Raw genomic sequence first — 17,010 nt, 5'->3', positions numbered from 1 at the left:
TTTCTACATTTCTTTGAACATATTCCATATTGTCACTACAGAAATGGTATCAGAAATGTGGCTTCTTTAATTGTAGCCAAATATGAGAAAATGTATATTGTTACTATTAATTATTGCATCTAAAGCTAAATGACACCATATCACAGGGTATGTCTATCCATGCATGCACATGTTTGCATGCATGACAGAGTTGACTACACAGAGTTGGTCAGAGAAAAAGTAGTTTTATGAGATTTATTATTAGTATTGAATTTACATGACTATCATTCGTGATTAAATTAGAAAAATTCCAAAGAGGAAAAACATATATATATATGAGGGACAGACATTTTACTACTGGACAACGTCCTGTGCAGCCTGCTGTAGGTGACCCTGCTTTGGCAGGGGTGTTGGACTAGGTGATTCATAGAGGTCCCTTCTAACCCCTACCATTCTGTGATTCTGTGATTCTATGAAATTGTGCTGTAATGGAATTTCAAACCACTAGTTTGCTATATTAATGTATCAAAAACTGTATAGAACTATTTTGCATAGGAGTCTTTAAGAAAGAAAGTTTTAACCGGTGACTTTAAGGCTAATCTGAAGAATCTAAAGGGAAAGAGGCTCATTTCTGCTTTGTGATGTTTAATGAAATTCAAAATTATGTCGGAGAAATACTGAAGTGAGCTGGTAAGTGTACCGTTTTTGAAAAATATTTCAATGACTCAGAGAGGGAAACTAGACTTACCATCATGTTTGAAGGCCTCTGAAAAGTGGTAGAGGTTTGTTGGAGAGTGGTAATGTTGCGCAGCTCCTCTCAAGCCTGGTGAAGATGCACTTCCTAATGAAGGACTGCTTAGTCGTGGTCTGTTCTTTGAATTAAACGAGGCTAGAGATGAACTACCAGATTTGATTCTTAGGATAGCAGCATATGAAGTGGGGAGACCAGGAACAGCTTCTGAATATTCTGAAAAAAATCCAAGAAGTGAACACTGAATAAAGAGAAAATCTACCAATTTTCAAAAGAATATGTAGTTATGCAGTAAAAAAGTAGAAAAGTTTTTTTTCATAAAAGGAGTGTTAGAGACGCTCCAGACTACAATGGAGTCAGCTTCTAGACAGAACTGGGCAGCAGCATGTAGCTCTGAGACAGAATATTCCTGTGCAGTTTCAACACAGTAAATAATCAGGTGGTTATGAAATTTCTTACTTGTGGTAATATGAGTTTTCAATATTATAAATTCTATTTCTATAACCCTGAGTCACTAGTAGAAAAGTGTCTGACAAGCCATGTTCTTTCCTTCACAGCCTTACTTTGCACATGCACTGCAGAAACGCTGGTTGAAGCTAAATATACTCCTCATTTCAACATTCTTCTGCAAATGAAGTGGGCAAATTAAAAAGCCCAAGAGCCCATATATATACACAAATATGTCTCCCAAAAACATGCACGTGCCAAAGTCACCTCCTTTTCTGTCTCTGCAGCTTCCCTTTTCTTGGTTTTCTGCCTGTACTCAAAATTTCAGTGTCTATAAAAGGCATACACAAGATTTTGGCCCCTGTATATTGCCAAATAAAAGAGAAATAAATAAATTCTCTTATTATAATAGAATAAAAATATCACTCAGGAGCTGCAGGAACAAAGCAAGCAGAACTATTGGAATCAATAGTCCTCAACAGGCAACAGTCTTAAGGAGGTGAGACGGACATTTAAAAATAGGTTCATATAGATGAGCAAAGGTTCTCAGACTGTATATCATCTGCCTATGAAGGAACTGATTTTTGGTGGGACAGTGGAAGTGGCTAGCAGGAAAAAAATCATTGTTCTGTCATTACCACTGATGATAAATATTTATAAATTGGACATTCTTCATATTGGCATAACGTGAGCAATGAAAAGCCGTGAGTGTTTGAAAGCTTTGAATGGCAGCGCACGCAGTCGAAGTAAAATCTTTTTAAAATACTAAGTTGTGGCCTTGCTGGAGAGCTTTTGGAAAAATATCCTAAGCATAAATGTAGTATGGACTATTTTATATATCAAATGGTTTAAAATTAGAGAGATATGCATTCTACTCTATGAAGATTGTGACAGAGAACACTTAGAGTCAGGTTTTAGAAAAGATCATTTCTGTACAGTATTTATTGTCTCTGATCATATGTTAGAAAATCACCTCTCCTACCTGTTAGAAGAGGCTAGAAATCGGCAAAAGACATTAGCAAGACAAAAACTTTATCATTGTAACATAAATGAGATTTCACAAAAGAAATCTTTGATTGTCTTCTAATACATTCCTTCAATATTTTGCAATATTGATGTATTTTAGTTCTTTTAAAGAAATTTTTTTCCATAGGGAGAAAATAAAGTAAAATCTTTACAATGTCAGGAACATATTGAAAGAATAATTAAAAATTCATATTAAAATCTATCCCCATTAAGATATTATTTTCATTCTGACTTCCCTGATATCAGAATCTCAAGGTCACTGACATTTCTCGAAGAAATTTTTATATTTTTTTAGTTTGGTCTCACTAAATGCTAACTTATCTTATGAACAAAAATGTTTTTTGCCTTACAAATATAAACTATTTCAGGTAAATGAGTTGCAGTAGAAATGTCCCTAGTTCAATTTATCAGATTAAATGCTTAATGCAGAATGGACATCTTCCTCATGAGCAGAGAAGGAAGACATTCCCTAGTGAATATGGATACAGGAAAGGGTAAGACTATCTCTAACACAGTCTACCTCAAAGGAGACAAATACTTTGTAGCAAAAGTAGCAGTCCTGATGGCAGGAGAGCTAATTAGTCGGGTGCTGTAGAGCTCCTTAGATCCTCACAGCTCAGATCCTCTAATATGCCCAGGGTTGCTGATACCCTCCATGGAAATGCTGCAGGAAATCTGGAAACGGAAAGACTGGGACACAGTCCTGTTTTTCTAACAACGAGCTGGGACGAGGTCAGATTGTAGCTGGTAATAAGGCTGCAAAGCAACAAGCAAAGGACTCTGGCTTTGAAAAGACACCACATCTCTCCGTCTTTTAAAAAAATACACACATATCCTCTGCTTCTAAATCAAGGTGAACAGATGATCCGTAACATACAGGAGATGGACAAAGAAATGGAAAGAAAATGCTCAATTAAAAAATGTGGTGTCACAGAACTATTCTGGAGTATATTTTTTTACCTGAGTAAACTATTATATAATTCTAGCAGTAATAAATATACTGCTTTACAGGATCCATTTCTACAAATTTAAAAAAAAATATGGAAACAGTGGTGATTGCTGTTGGGAAAACATTTCTCCAGTGTGCACACAGACACAGAAGAAATATCCACTAGAAGGAATTTTACTTTACAAAAAAAAAAATGCAGACCTGTCTTTGGTCCAAACTTTACAACGCAGCATAACAAAACTTAATAAGATTTCCAAAGGAAACATGATTGCGATCACATATATAATGAATGTACTGTTCCTTGAGTATTTTCTGCAGATACAGGCACTTTTCTATTTTCAGCATGGTATTGTAGCTCTATGCTATTTGCCCTATAGCAAAGGACATGGATTTGGGAAAATTTTATATCAGTACCTTTCGGGAAATGACAGATACTTTGTGTGACTGAAAGATGGTATTATTAGGCTGCTAAATGTACTATATGCCATGCATACATCAGCAGTAAAACTCTAATGTTTGAAGACCCTTTTATACTCTGTCGTCCATTTCTTGACAACACAAGATAGTTCATTAGATGATGTTGCTGAGTATATCAGCTGTTCTATCTTGCAAAGATTCAAATTATAACTCTTACGTTATTTCAATGGGAAAATTATGAAACTGTCTTCCTTGACAAATATACAGAAAGGCTTCCTGTGCAAGCTAGAGAGTCTGAGATGTATATTGCATCTTCTGCAAAGAAATGGATCTTAGCAATGAGAAATGAAGTCCTAATACTAATAAATCTGATTCACAGATAGACCATTTAATATAGCTCCTCTGTTACTATTGCCCTGTACTTTCAGCCTGGAAAGTGGGTGGAGCAAGCACACAACACTGCATGTTTATACAAAAACATACTATATTATAATTCCTCCTTTTGTTTTCAATATTAAATTTTTCAGTTCAGTGACACAAGGGCAAGTGAATTGTTTCAAGGGCAAGTGCAGGGTCCTGCACCTGGGGAGGAATAACCCCAGGCACCAGTACAGGCTTGGGGCGGACCTGCTGGAGAGCAGCTCTGCGGAGAGGGACCTGGTTGTCCTGGTGGATGACAGGTTGACCATGAGCCAGCAGTGTGCCCTGGCTGCCAAGAAGGCCAATGGGATCCCGGGGTGCATCAAGAGGATTGTGGCCAGCAGGTCGAGGGAGGTTCTACTCCCCCTATACTCAGCCCTAGTGAGGCCCCATCTGGAGTACTCTGTCCAGTTCTGGGCTCCCCAGTTCAAGAAAGATGAGGAGCTATTGGAAAGAGTCCAGTGGAGGGCTACGAGGATGATGAGGGGACTGGAGCATCTCTCCTACAAGGAGAGGCTGAGGGAGCTGGGCTTGTTTAGGGCTTGTTTGAAAAGAGAAGGCTGAGAGGGGACCTTATAAATGCTTATAAATATCTGAAGGGTGGGTGTCAGGAGGATGGGGCAAGACTCTTTCCAGTGGTGCCCAGCGACAGGACAAGGGGCAATGGGCACAAATGGAAGCATAGGAAATTCAGTCTGAACATGAGGAAGAACTTCTTCCCTCTGAGGGTGACAGAGCCCTGGAACAGGCTGCCCAGGGAGGTTGTGGAGTCTCCTTCTGTGGAGATATTCAAGACCCACCTGGACAAGGTCCTGTGCAGCCTGCTGTAGGTGACCCTACTTCGGCAGGGGCTGGACTAGATGACCCCCAGAGGTCCCTTCCAATCCCTAACATTCTGTTATTCCGTGATTCTGTGACACACTGAGAACAAAAGACAGCCAGGCCCCTGCTCCTCTAACAAGTCTGTCACTCAGCTTTCTTCTTTGCTGTGTCTCTTACTCTCTGCTATCTCCACCTGCTTCTATAGAAGTCTCTCAGACGATCTTGCTCACAGGAGAGGAACATCCTTCTACTGGGTTCTACCAGATCTATCACTCAGCAATGAAGTTAAGACATATATGCAGCCTTATTCACTGCTGCTGAGGCACACAAGAGAAACAAAAAGTAGTAAGAATATATAAATTTATAAACACATCAAAAATTCTGTCCTCCATTACACTCAATTCATTTACCAGCAGGTGAAATTGCACATTATACACACATGGGAGAGCAGAATAACCATTAATCTTTTCAAAATTGTACTATGAAATACTTTTTCTTTTTACTTTCTTTAATTGGAAGGGCATGCCAAGTTATGAGACAAGACATACTACAGTTCCTAGTCAGCTTGAGCTACCAAGTACGCCTGACCTAACTAATTTCGGATCAGACTTTATTTCATTATGGTGAGTGCCTGGAACAGCTTCCAGGCAGAGGAACGCATCTGGATGGGAAGGATTTGTGAGGAGGTGCAGGGGGCAGACAAACATGGAGGTTTAAGCAGTAAGTGGGACTGGAAAAAGGAGAAAGTACAATAGCGAGAATCCCACCATGCTGCCTGAGTTTTGCCAACATATCACATAGGTAGACAAAAGTAAATAGGAGTCTTACCGAATTCTCCAGTGGCATGCAGCCTCCTTCTAGGCAGCAGTTTGAATCAAACTGCAGTTTTTGCTAATGTAGTATTTCTCATTTTTAGGCTATGACTCTCTTGTTTCTCTGCATGCGTAATGCAGTAAGCTACTACAGTAACTAGGATTCAACAACCCTGAAATAGTTTTGACAACTTCTTTTATTTGAAATAGTATGTGTAGGCAGCTTGGTGAAATTAACTTGTTCTGTGCTGCCTCATCAAGTCAAGAAGACCACAATTGTTTTCCCTTTTAAAACTAAAAAAATTTTAAATTCTTTGTTATATAATTGAATGGGAAATACTTGTTCTGCAGTGATAAATCCAGGGTTTGAAAGAACGAAAGAATCGACATGATCTCAGACAGCATGAATGTAAAGTACCAAGGGAAGAAAGAGAAGGAAAGGGTACAGAAGTCACTCTAAATGGTGAAAAGGTCCTGCAGTAATGGCAGCATTACGCAAGCTGGTTTCTCACCTTTCATGGTTTAACTGTTTTTTTTGGCTGGGATTAGTGATCAATGTGAAATTTCACCCTGACTCTGGTTGTTCTGTCATGCTCATGGGGATGCTATATCAGAGTAATGTTTCTCTTCTAAGACATAACTGGAAGTGGTTAATAAATTATGCATAAGCAAATATTTCTTGTTTTGTTTACTGATAGCTATAGCCTGTGATCATTACTGACAACTAGAGCAGAAATTACACTTACCTGAAAAGAAAACCTGCTTCCTAATCCGAACATTTTCCTCCAGAGATTTAGACTTACGAAGTGCCTAGTTTTAGTGGTTTAATTAGAATATATTTTTATTCGGGTACTATTTACAATAAAATTATTCCTTTAATTTGGTTTGGGTTAGACTTCTGTGACTTGGCACAATGAAATTATTTTCCATTATTTAAGTACATAGTTAAACTGCTGAAGAGTAGATGTTGCTCTCTAAAGTGTTTTTTCACTTTACACTCTACCATTAAAATCCTTGAGAAATTCCATCACAGACCTATGAGTAGCTCTCAGAACTCTGCTGCACTTGAACTTCACAATGAAATTATATTTTTCCTAACCTCATTCTTAGAAATAACATAACTATTTGGGATGAAACACATAAAGGTTTTTCAGCTGCAAGAAGACACGTATAAGGAATATATAGACCCAAAAGGTAAAGTTATTAAGCAACTAGAAACCAGACACAATAAAATCAGCATCTTGGATTAGCCTTCATAGTTCGTTGCACTACAACTACAAGATTTGTAGTCATTTTAACAACAGTAAGACAGTTTGAAGATAGACCATAATTTTTAGTTCCAAGTACACATTTTCTTAAATGTGATTTACAACAGTGAACTCTGATTTGAATTAGTTTTGGTAACTTTTTAATGAATCTGTGTCAACTTGTTAAATTATTCATGCTTCTTTTATTATTTCCAGCACATGATGCTCTTCAGCCTTTCTTTGGTCAGATTCAACACAAAGAGAAAAAAACACCAGAGGTAATAGAGAAACTGTCTTCTACTGATTATTGAGGTTTTTTTGCTTTTAGAAAGAGCAAAAATATGAATTTCAAGATCACTTGAAATAAGTTTATTCCTATAATTTATAATAGCTATGTCAGGTTAAACTTGTCTTCATTTCATGTGTGCTGTGAGAGAACTAAGCTGAATCTGAGAGAAAGGGGATCTTTTCCCAGAGGAAGAAATGTACTGACACACATTCCTTAGGAACAGTCTATGGGTACAAATATAAACCACAAATACTGTCCTGTTATACTTTATCTGAAAGATTTGTTTCAAAAGGCACAACATATGTCAACATAGCTCCAAAAATAGTACTGTCTTTTGACCAAAAATCGTCCTTTCTTCGAAGAGAGAAAGATGACAAGGCAAATTCACTGAAGTCATCCCCAAAACTTGTTTGAAACCTGTCTTTGTAGTGTTTGAAATCTATGGACAGTAAAGCATTCTGACTCTCAGGGTGATGTTTTGTTTTCCTTCACTCCTCTTTTTTTTTAAGTGACTCCTGGTCAGTTACTAACTCATTGACATTTCTCAACTATCTAATTAAAGTGTAGTCTATCTTATAATACTTGCAAATGTGACCTTCATTTGTATATTTTTGCTAGCTAACATGTTTAATCAAATGTCACTAAGAATGCTAACCCATTTTTTCATTGTAACTCTTAATTACATAGTTTCAGTGGAAGTGTTCAGTCTTCTGAGCTTATGAAAATATGTGCCTTCATTCTGTAAACAGGCTTGTATCACTGCTGCTACTCAATTTTTTAAACAGAAATACATTTTCTGTCTTGTTCTGTGCATACTCATCAGTTTCCTTTTAGACTGCTCGGTGACATATAGCTTGGCAATGACCTGAGAGAGAGATATGCAAGAATAGTAGGAAACTGTTGATAAAGTGTACATGCAGGGCATCTCCTTATGAGAACTACGATTACTACTAAAATACAGCAAAATATCAATAAATTATGCTTTTCTTATAAAATGAGATTAACTGTAACAAAGAACTCTTGAGAACAAAATAAAGAAAAAAGTGGAAGCCAATCTATTTTCTCAAGAACTGGTTAATGCATCTGATCTTCCTTTGCACACTTCATACTCTATGTAGTTTACTTTACTTGTTAGAGATTTCATTTTTTAAAGATGCTTTTGTATCCCAATTATCACTCAAAACAACAGACAATGCACAACATATGCAGACAATCATCAAAACCAAACCAAAACAAACAAAATGACTGAAACCTTCACTGGGAACCTTGTTTTAAAGATCTGTAATCTGGATGTCTGCATGTGAGCTAGTGAGGCTGGGTTCATTTTACAGGTAGTGAAGAGGAAGAGGAACATGGCATGTGATGAGACGGACATGCTCAGTAAAAGGCTACTTTTTGCCACAGTCTTTGAAAACAAAGTAAAGTGAGTAGCTGACATGGCAGCATTTCAACTTATTCAGAAGTCAATTGTCTTAGTCCTCTCATCATAAATCAGCCAAGCTTCGTTTGGTCTTTTCTGCTAAAAAGGAAGCTTCATTTGTGTTTTTTTCTGTTGCAACAGGACAAGTGGTAATTGTTTTAAACTAAAAGAGGGTAGATTTAGACTTCATATAAGGAAGAAATTTTTTACTGTGAGGGTGGTGAGGCACTTGAACAGGTTGCCCAGAGAAGTTGTGGATATCCCCTCCCTGAAAGTGTTCAAGGCCAGGTTGGATGGAGCTCTGAGCAACCTGGTCTAGTGGAAAATGTCCCTGCTCATGTCAGGGGGGATTGGACCAGATGACCTTCAAATGTCCCTTCCAATCAGAACAATTCTGTGATTTATGATTCTATGAAAATGTCCAGTTGTTCTGCAGAGAAGTGAAGATCACAAGATTTGATTTATTTTCCAAAGCAGCTGTAGGAGATGATTTAGAAGCTGGATGTTCTCCAGAAAAATATGTTGGTGGTCTTCATCAATATTTTTCACCACAAATTTGACAGTGTGGGAAAGGAAGAAAATTCTATTTAAGACGGACCTTCTTTGGGGAAATAAATGATATTTGCCAGGACTTTGGTCAAAATAAGTAAACCTTCAATCCAAAAATTATTCTGTTCAGCTTGCCAATAGTCCAGTGTTCAAGGAAGATACACAATAAACTAATCTGAAAAACCAAAATAGTCTCTCACTTTACAGAATTATCTTTTCTCTTAGAAATCTGGTCATACAAGGCAGTAGATTTAAGAACATAGAATGCTACGGGCAACTATGGAAAAAAAATAATTGCGGATATATTTTGTTTACCTTTAAAGTAACAAAGGGAAAGTACTTTGAAGACTTAAAGCATTGACTGAAAGACAGTAAAGAATATTTCCAGCAGCTATTAGTAAATGAATCAGCATCTTTGGAATATTACACTGTTGGAGCTAATTTAAATATCATGAATTTTTATGAGGAATTATTTTGAATAACATAGAGATGCTTTTGTAGAGTTAGCCATTGTTTCCCTTCCTATTGAAAAAACAATCTATTTTCCATCTTACTTCCACCTCAAACTCATAATGCAGCAAATAAATTACTCAATATACACTCAATTATTCCCACTTTGCATCCAATAGATGACATCCACCAGATCAAGGAAAATATACTGTAAAATGCAACACTTCCAGCTACAGAATTCTTACTACTTCAGTAACAAAAATAATAAAGGTAATAATATATTCTCCTATGGAATAACATTCATCCAAAGTAAAGTAATTTTAAACAGAGAAAAGTTCTTTGAGATTACTGTCATATTTTTAATGTCAAAACACTTAATATTTTCTCTTTCAAAACATGCTAATATAATATACAGATTACAACTAGTTAGTGTATGTTTCTGCCATAGCATAGGCTTCAAACACAGTGATTACGTTCAGTAAGTGCTTTGCATCTTTTACAAATTCACTGAAGTCATGTAATGAAAAGTGCTTTTCACATGTAAAAAATTTGAAAGCCTTCTTTGAAAACTCTTCCCATGAACTTATTGAAGGAAAATTTAACTACAGATAATATGAACAAAAGTTTAGATTTTAGCATATTCCATCTAGCTCAATATTTATTACTTCTGTTTTGTGCAATCTTTAAGAGCACTGATGTATCTGGCACTTTATCAATGTGTGGAATTTCTCTGCCTGTTTGTCTAATAAAAAAGAATTTGAGGCCAGCTTTGTCTGAAAAATAGCACTTCATGCAGATAGTGTAGATAGTTGAGGGCATCACTACTCTGATGTCACCCAAGAAAGAAAGTAGAAATTAGCTTATGGCAGAGCTCAGAGGGTTGTCATCAGCGGCGTGGAGTCTAGTTGGAGGCCGGTAACTAGTGGTGTCCCTCAGGGAGCAGTACTTGGCCCAGTTTTATTCAACTTCTTCATCAATGATCTTGATGAAGACTTAGAGTGTACACTCAGCAAGTCTGCTGATGACACAAAACTGGGAGGAGCGGTGGATACACCAGAAGGCTGTGCTGCTATTCAGCAAGACCTGGACAGGCTGGAGAACTGGGCGCAGAGGAACCTGATGAAGTTCACCAAGGGCAAGTGCAGGGTCCTGCACCTCGGGATGAACAACCCCATGCACCAGTACAGGCTTGGGGCGGACCTGCTGGAGAGCGGCTCTGTGGAGAGGGACCTGGTTGTCCTGGTGGATGACAGGTTGACCATGAGCCAGCAGTGTGCCCTGGCTGCCAAGAAGGCCAATGGGATCCTGGGGTGCAATAAGAAGAGAGTGGCCAGCAGGTTCTCCTTCCCCTCTACTCCACCCTAGTGAGGCCCCATCTGGAGTACTCTGTCCATTTCTGGGCTCCCCAGTTCAAGAAAGATGAGGAGCTACTGGAAAGAGTCCAGCGGAGGGCTACAAGGATGGTGAGGGGACTGGAACATCTCTCCTATGAGGAAAGGCTGAGGGAGCTGGGCTTGTTTACCCTGAAGAAGAGAAGGCTGAGAGGGGACCTAATATATGCTTATAAATATCTGAAGGGTGGGTGTCAGGAGGATGCGGCCAGGCTCTTCTCAGTGGTGCCCAGAGACAGGACAAGGGACAACGGGTACAAACTGAAGCATAGGAAGTTCCGTCTGAACATGAGGAAGAATTTCTTCCCTCTGAGGGTGATGGGGCACTGGAACAGGCTGCCCAGGGAGGTTGTGGAGTCTCCTTCTCTGGAGATATTCAAGACCCACCTGGACAAGGTCCTGTGCAGCCTGCTGTAGGCGACCCTGCTTCATGAGGAGGGTTGGACTAGATGACCCCCAGAGGTCCCTTCCAACCCCTACCATTCTGTGATTCTGTGATTCTGTGATTATTCTACATATTGTGATCTTTGGCCTGAAGGAGTCTGCTACTTACTAGATGTAGTTTGTAAGCATATATGAAGAAGTTCTGTGGGTTTTTTGTCAGTTTTCAGATATACTTCATTGTCCTATTTCTTCAGATACCTTTCATACACTATTTTTCAGCTCGAACATGGTATGTTCTCTGGCAGGATAGTAAGGAGCATCAGTAATGTGAGATCCATAGATTAGCCTATACTGCATGCTTTTAATTGAATTGCTGATGATCATCAGAGTGAACTGTCAATTCTGAATGTGAAGGGAGAACCAAGTACCAAAGGTCAACTATTTCAGCACAAATCAATTAAAGTAATTAGATGGATAGAAATCCTTATTTATAGCCTTTCCTTCCTACAGCAATATGCATATCAATGTTAGGTGGACAATAATAGATAAATCCACAGCAAAGGAGAAATTGTTAATTGACAGTTAGTATAAAACACATGATTAAATTATTAATACTATCATGAAACTGAAGCAATCAAAATTTTAATAGTCATTGTGCGACAGAAACTACCTGCTGATTTTCTTGGCAATGGAAATATGTTTATATTTGTAAAACAATATTTTTCTAAGAGATCAAATAGCTACTTGGCCAGAAAAACATAATTTAGGATGTTGCTCACTTATCAGAAATATTCTGAAACACGTCCTGAATTAACTTGAAAATACCAGTTTGTCTGATGCTGCTCAAACACCAGCTGTGGTAGTACCTTAAAACTACCAGATGTTCTTTTAAAAATCTACATTTGTGCTTTCTCCTGTGTCCTTCAAACAAGGAATTAGCTTGCCGTAAACAACTTTATTGCTATTTTACTGTATTCCCCCAAAACTGTACCCAAAAACTTGCTTTTTTGGTGATGCTACTGCATCCAGGCCAGATGAATAGCTGATGTGAGAGTTGCCATTGCTTTGTATTTTGTCATGTGCTCATCAGACTTCTTCTTTGGTCACAGTAATCTTGGTAGCGAGGACTACAACTCTTTGCTCGCATTTTTACCTGTCATTAAAACAGAACCCCCTGCAACCATGGATCGTATCCCAGCAGAAGCAGCACTGACTCCAGACTGGGGTCCTATGGTGTCACAGAGTCAATGACTGGGCTGAGACGGGGCCCTGGGCCATGTGCAGGGTGGGGTAAAACTACAGGGTGGCTCAAGCCTAGCAGAGCCCTCAGAGCAGCCTCCCTTCCCACCAAGAGGTGCCTCATGCCCTGTGCACACCGCAGCGAGGATCTGGTATGGAGTGGTTTAGCTGCTGTGGGTTGGCACAGGGCTATTTTAAGGGACACAGAGCCAGAGCGGGGACAGGGATCTGATACAGGGACATGACCAGAGAGGCTTGGGTCGGGAGGGGGGGGGAGGGAGCGACTGAGGCTGCCCATGAGGAGTCCTGCCAGGCTGTGGGGAAGGATCAGGGAGCTGGCTCCAAGCCTGACCGATGGCTCCTGTGGTTTATAAAGAGAAGCATAGTGCAGCCTATGACCTTTACCATTAAAATGCAGATTTACTAACAAAAATATTGAAAACAAAATAAATTATTAGAGTATATATATACACAAATGAAAACTGTGTTCATCTGAAAAGACGCTACTGCTTCAGGCTCTCATCAGCAGGCAGAACTTTCATCAAGGCAGAAGCACCTTTCACTATACAGAGAGCTTCCCTGTCTTCAGACATATGTGGATGGAAGAAACTGAAAGTTAGGAGAAATTAGCCACCTACTTAAGAGAAACTGCTGGAAATAATTTAAAGAGCCTGTTATTGCTTTTTATACACAGTAACAAGTGTAGATATATTTTGATATTTGGATGAAAGAATCTGTGTCATTTTTCATCAAAGTATGGAAGTACCATGAACAATAAAGTTGTAAGGGTTTCCTGAAGTAAGGAAAGATGAACATAGATTTCTGAGAAGAGATCATGAATAATAAGACAGAAAAACTAGAATTTGACAGGTTTATGTAATATACAATTTAAAATTAGTTTGGAGAGGTAACAGCTGTGCAGAGTATGACTTGTTTAAAGCATTTTGCAAAATTTCCTTTTATTTTAAGGAAATGTCCACAGTTTGGAAGTTTTGCCAGTAAACAGGGATCAAATTAACATTCATGCAAAGAGTACAAGAAAAAGAAATTCTAACAGTGCTTAATTAAAATAATAAAATCATCCACTAAAAGTTTGTCAATTAACATTTGGTTTTTGAGAAGGATTGGTTTTACTTTGACATAAAAATTTGTGGATAAACTTTTGATTATCACAGAGACATTTATGATTCACAGCTAAAGTAAAGTTTTCTTTAAATTGTGAAGCTAATTAAAGGTTATGTAGGATAATGCTACTTTTTCTGTTCCCTGTGATACATATTCTTACATATTATCCCAGTTATGTGTGTTTATGTGTTCAGTGGAAGCAAACAGCCTTTCATCCCCTTTAAAATATCTGTCTCCTGGTTCAAAGCATTTATTTATTTTTGAGGCAGTTAATGTATTCTTCCCTACAATTTGGTCCTTGTCTAGTTTACTGTGGTGTGCTTTAGTGTTTCCTAAATATTTTACAATGCACTCTCCACCTTGGCTTGCATCTTTGAGACCTTTACATACCTTAGTCTTCCCTTAGGAATCCTATGAACTAATCACTGAATGTGTCGTCAGTGTAAACAACTATTGCTAGCAATTAAACAATCCTTACACACACAGAGTGAAATGAATTCTCATACTCTGGACATATACACTTGCAAAGAACTTCTTAAGCATTTTTCCGTATTTAAAGTGGCACACAGGTCTACAGACTGTTAAGGGGGCTAAGATTTTATAGAATCGCAATATCATTTAGGTTGGAAAAGACCTTGAAGATCATCAAGTCCAATTGTAAACCTAACACTACCAAGTCCATCACTAAACCGTGTCACTTAGCATCATGCCTACGTGTCTTTAAAATACTCCTGGGACTGTGACTCAATCACTTCACTGGGCAGCCTGTTCCAATGCTTGATAACCCTTTGGGTGAAGAAATTTTTCCTAATACCCAATCTAAACCTCCCCTGATGAAACTTGAGGCCGTTTCCTCTTGTCCTAGTTATGTTGCTTCTGAAGAGTTTTCGAAAATAATAAAGCAAATTAAAAAATACCCCAAACCTCGTTATGATTGACATTATACCACTGTCCTCCTGCATGGAACAACAGTTCCATGAAAAGGTACATGCTGAATCTTGTCTCTTTTCTTTGCCTGAGAAGTACTAGCAGAGGCAAATACAAAAAACTTTCAAAGCATCCTAAACTCTTCCAGTCCATGGAATGAAATAAATTAGAGCGCACTGTGCAGGGATTTGTATTTGCATAGAATAAATCAATCACAGTAACACATCTGCACACTCTTTTCCTAAACTGAAAGAACTTTGTTGTACTAAACCCTTAATATTTCACGGTCTATTCAGATGATTCTTAATTCTTCTCTGTGTTCTTAGTGATTCTTTTTTAACCACGGGATCTGGTGCCTGCTTCTGTGCATTTGCAACTCTAAGCCTATTCTTGTGGTGAGCCTGGCACCCTCAATAAAATATTTGCAAATTCAAAGGAAAGACATCAAAAGGATGCAGCCATCAAGACAGACTAGCATCTCCTTGAAAGACACAGACTTGAGCTGTTCATGTAGTCCTTTAGAATGGAAAAAAGAGGCTGTACAGCTGATCTCCAACAGAGTGCAAATTCAAGAATAATAATGAGGATACTGAGAAAATTCCCTAACACAGCTGTTTTGTTACCTAGACAAAGCAAAAAGGTATGGTTTAATAAGGAGGTTGTTCACTAAACTTTAGAGAAATCCTTATTTTAATTTTCAAGTTCTGCAATGGATTTTATGGATTTGAGGCAAAAAAAAATCAAAATTATCAAAGTTTATCTCACTTAGAACTTCAGCAAATCAGTCCTAAATAGTGCTTCCATCAAATGCTTGTAGAAGCTACAGTCTGAAAAGACCTAATTTTGGCAAAATGGCACCATATAAAAGTGAAAAGTAGGACTTTTAAATTATGACAAGATGAAATGTTAAGGTAATATTTATGGTTCTTTTTGCCTGTGGAGAGATAGCTTTCAAAGTCTGATTAATTACTACAGGTAAGAAAGAGCAGAAAATTGACTATAAACTCAAAATAGTACTTAAAAATACTTTAAAGGTACACAGATGTCTAGGGTGTAGCCCCATTTTCCAAAAACTATTTGTGCACACAGGGTCTCATCAAAGTGCTGCTGTATATAGGGGGTTTGGGACTCAGAGGATTTCTCTGTCCCAGTTCCCTGGAGCAAGGCTGCTGTTGTCTTGTGATACCAGGTCCAGGCACTAACAAGGCTGAGCATTTATCCGCCGTACAGGCTAACACACACGTGCAAACTACACAGTCAACGCTGAACTTCAGTGGATCAACACAAACAGGGCAGTGCCTTTACAAGCAGCACCTACACACCAGCCAAAAAGACGTTACCCTCACCTAGCAAAACACTTTGGAATAGGGTTTAATAGGAAGGCAATACAGAACGAGACAGACAGGGGCGGGGCAGGGCATGGCAAGATGTGTGTACTGACCAGCAGCTTATCTGTACCCAGTTGCCCCTTTTATCACAGAATCACAGAATGGTTGAGGTTGGAAGGGACCTCCGGAGGTCATCTGGTCCAACTCCTCTGCTACAGCAGGGTCACCAGTTGTTAAGGACCACGTCCAGATGACTTTTCAATATCTCCAAGGAGGGACACACTGGGGAACCTGTCTTTAGTCACCCTCACAGTAAAAAAGTATCTCCTGATGTTGAGAAAGAATCTCCTGTGTTTCAGTTTGTGCCCGTTGCTTCTAGTCCTGTCTCTGGGCACCACTGAAGACAGCCTGGCTCTGTCCTCTTTGCAACTTCCTTCCAGGTATTTACAGATATTGACAAGATTCCCCTGAGCCTTCTCTTCCGCAGACTGAACAGTCCCATCTCTCTTAGCCTTTCCGCATAGGAGAGATGCTCCAGTCCCTTCATTGTCTTTGTGGCCCTACGTAAACCTTTCTCTCTAGTATATCGATCTCTTTTGTACTGAGAAGCACACAACTGGACACAAGACTCCAGGTGTGGTGTCACCATTGCTGAGTAGAGGGGAAGGATCATCTCCCTCGACCTGCTGGCAATGCTTTGCCTACTGTAGCCCAGGATACCTTTGGCCTTCTTTGTGGTAAAAGTCCCGTTGCTGGCTCATGTTCAACCTGGTGTCCATCAGGACTTCCAAGCGCTCTTCGGCAAGGCTGCTTTCCAGCTGGGTGACCCCCAACATAAGGGGTAAAGGTACCTTACTTGAAAGTCTACTTTTCTCAATTCAGTAAGAACATGAATATAGATATTAAAACCTAATCCTAGAATAAACACATGTATACAGAATACTTCGCTGTCAAAGATCAAAAGCACCAGCATTTTGTGTAATGGGATTTAACACCGGGCAGGAAGGAGTTTTTCTACCTTGGTAGTAATATTAATTA

The 17,010-nt window shown here is 38.8% G+C and overlaps 1 protein-coding gene across 5 annotated transcripts in view; it reads right to left on the bottom strand.

The window, feature by feature from the left end:
• The window catches only part of CNTN5 (contactin 5), a 745,090-nt gene that overhangs the window by 277,473 nt on the left and 450,607 nt on the right, over window positions 1–17,010 (bottom strand). For all 5 annotated transcript variants that reach the window (XM_075417787.1, XM_075417816.1, XM_075417827.1 and 2 more), the window contains exon 4: window positions 728–946. In XM_075417787.1, coding sequence (XP_075273902.1) covers window positions 728–946 — 219 coding nt within the window. The remainder of the gene's footprint in view (window positions 1–727; window positions 947–17,010) is intronic.

Source organism: Opisthocomus hoazin, chromosome 1, assembly GCF_030867145.1.
Source record: "Opisthocomus hoazin isolate bOpiHoa1 chromosome 1, bOpiHoa1.hap1, whole genome shotgun sequence".
NCBI lineage: Eukaryota > Metazoa > Chordata > Aves > Opisthocomiformes > Opisthocomidae > Opisthocomus > Opisthocomus hoazin.
This window is presented reverse-complemented; position numbering and strand designations above follow the sequence as displayed.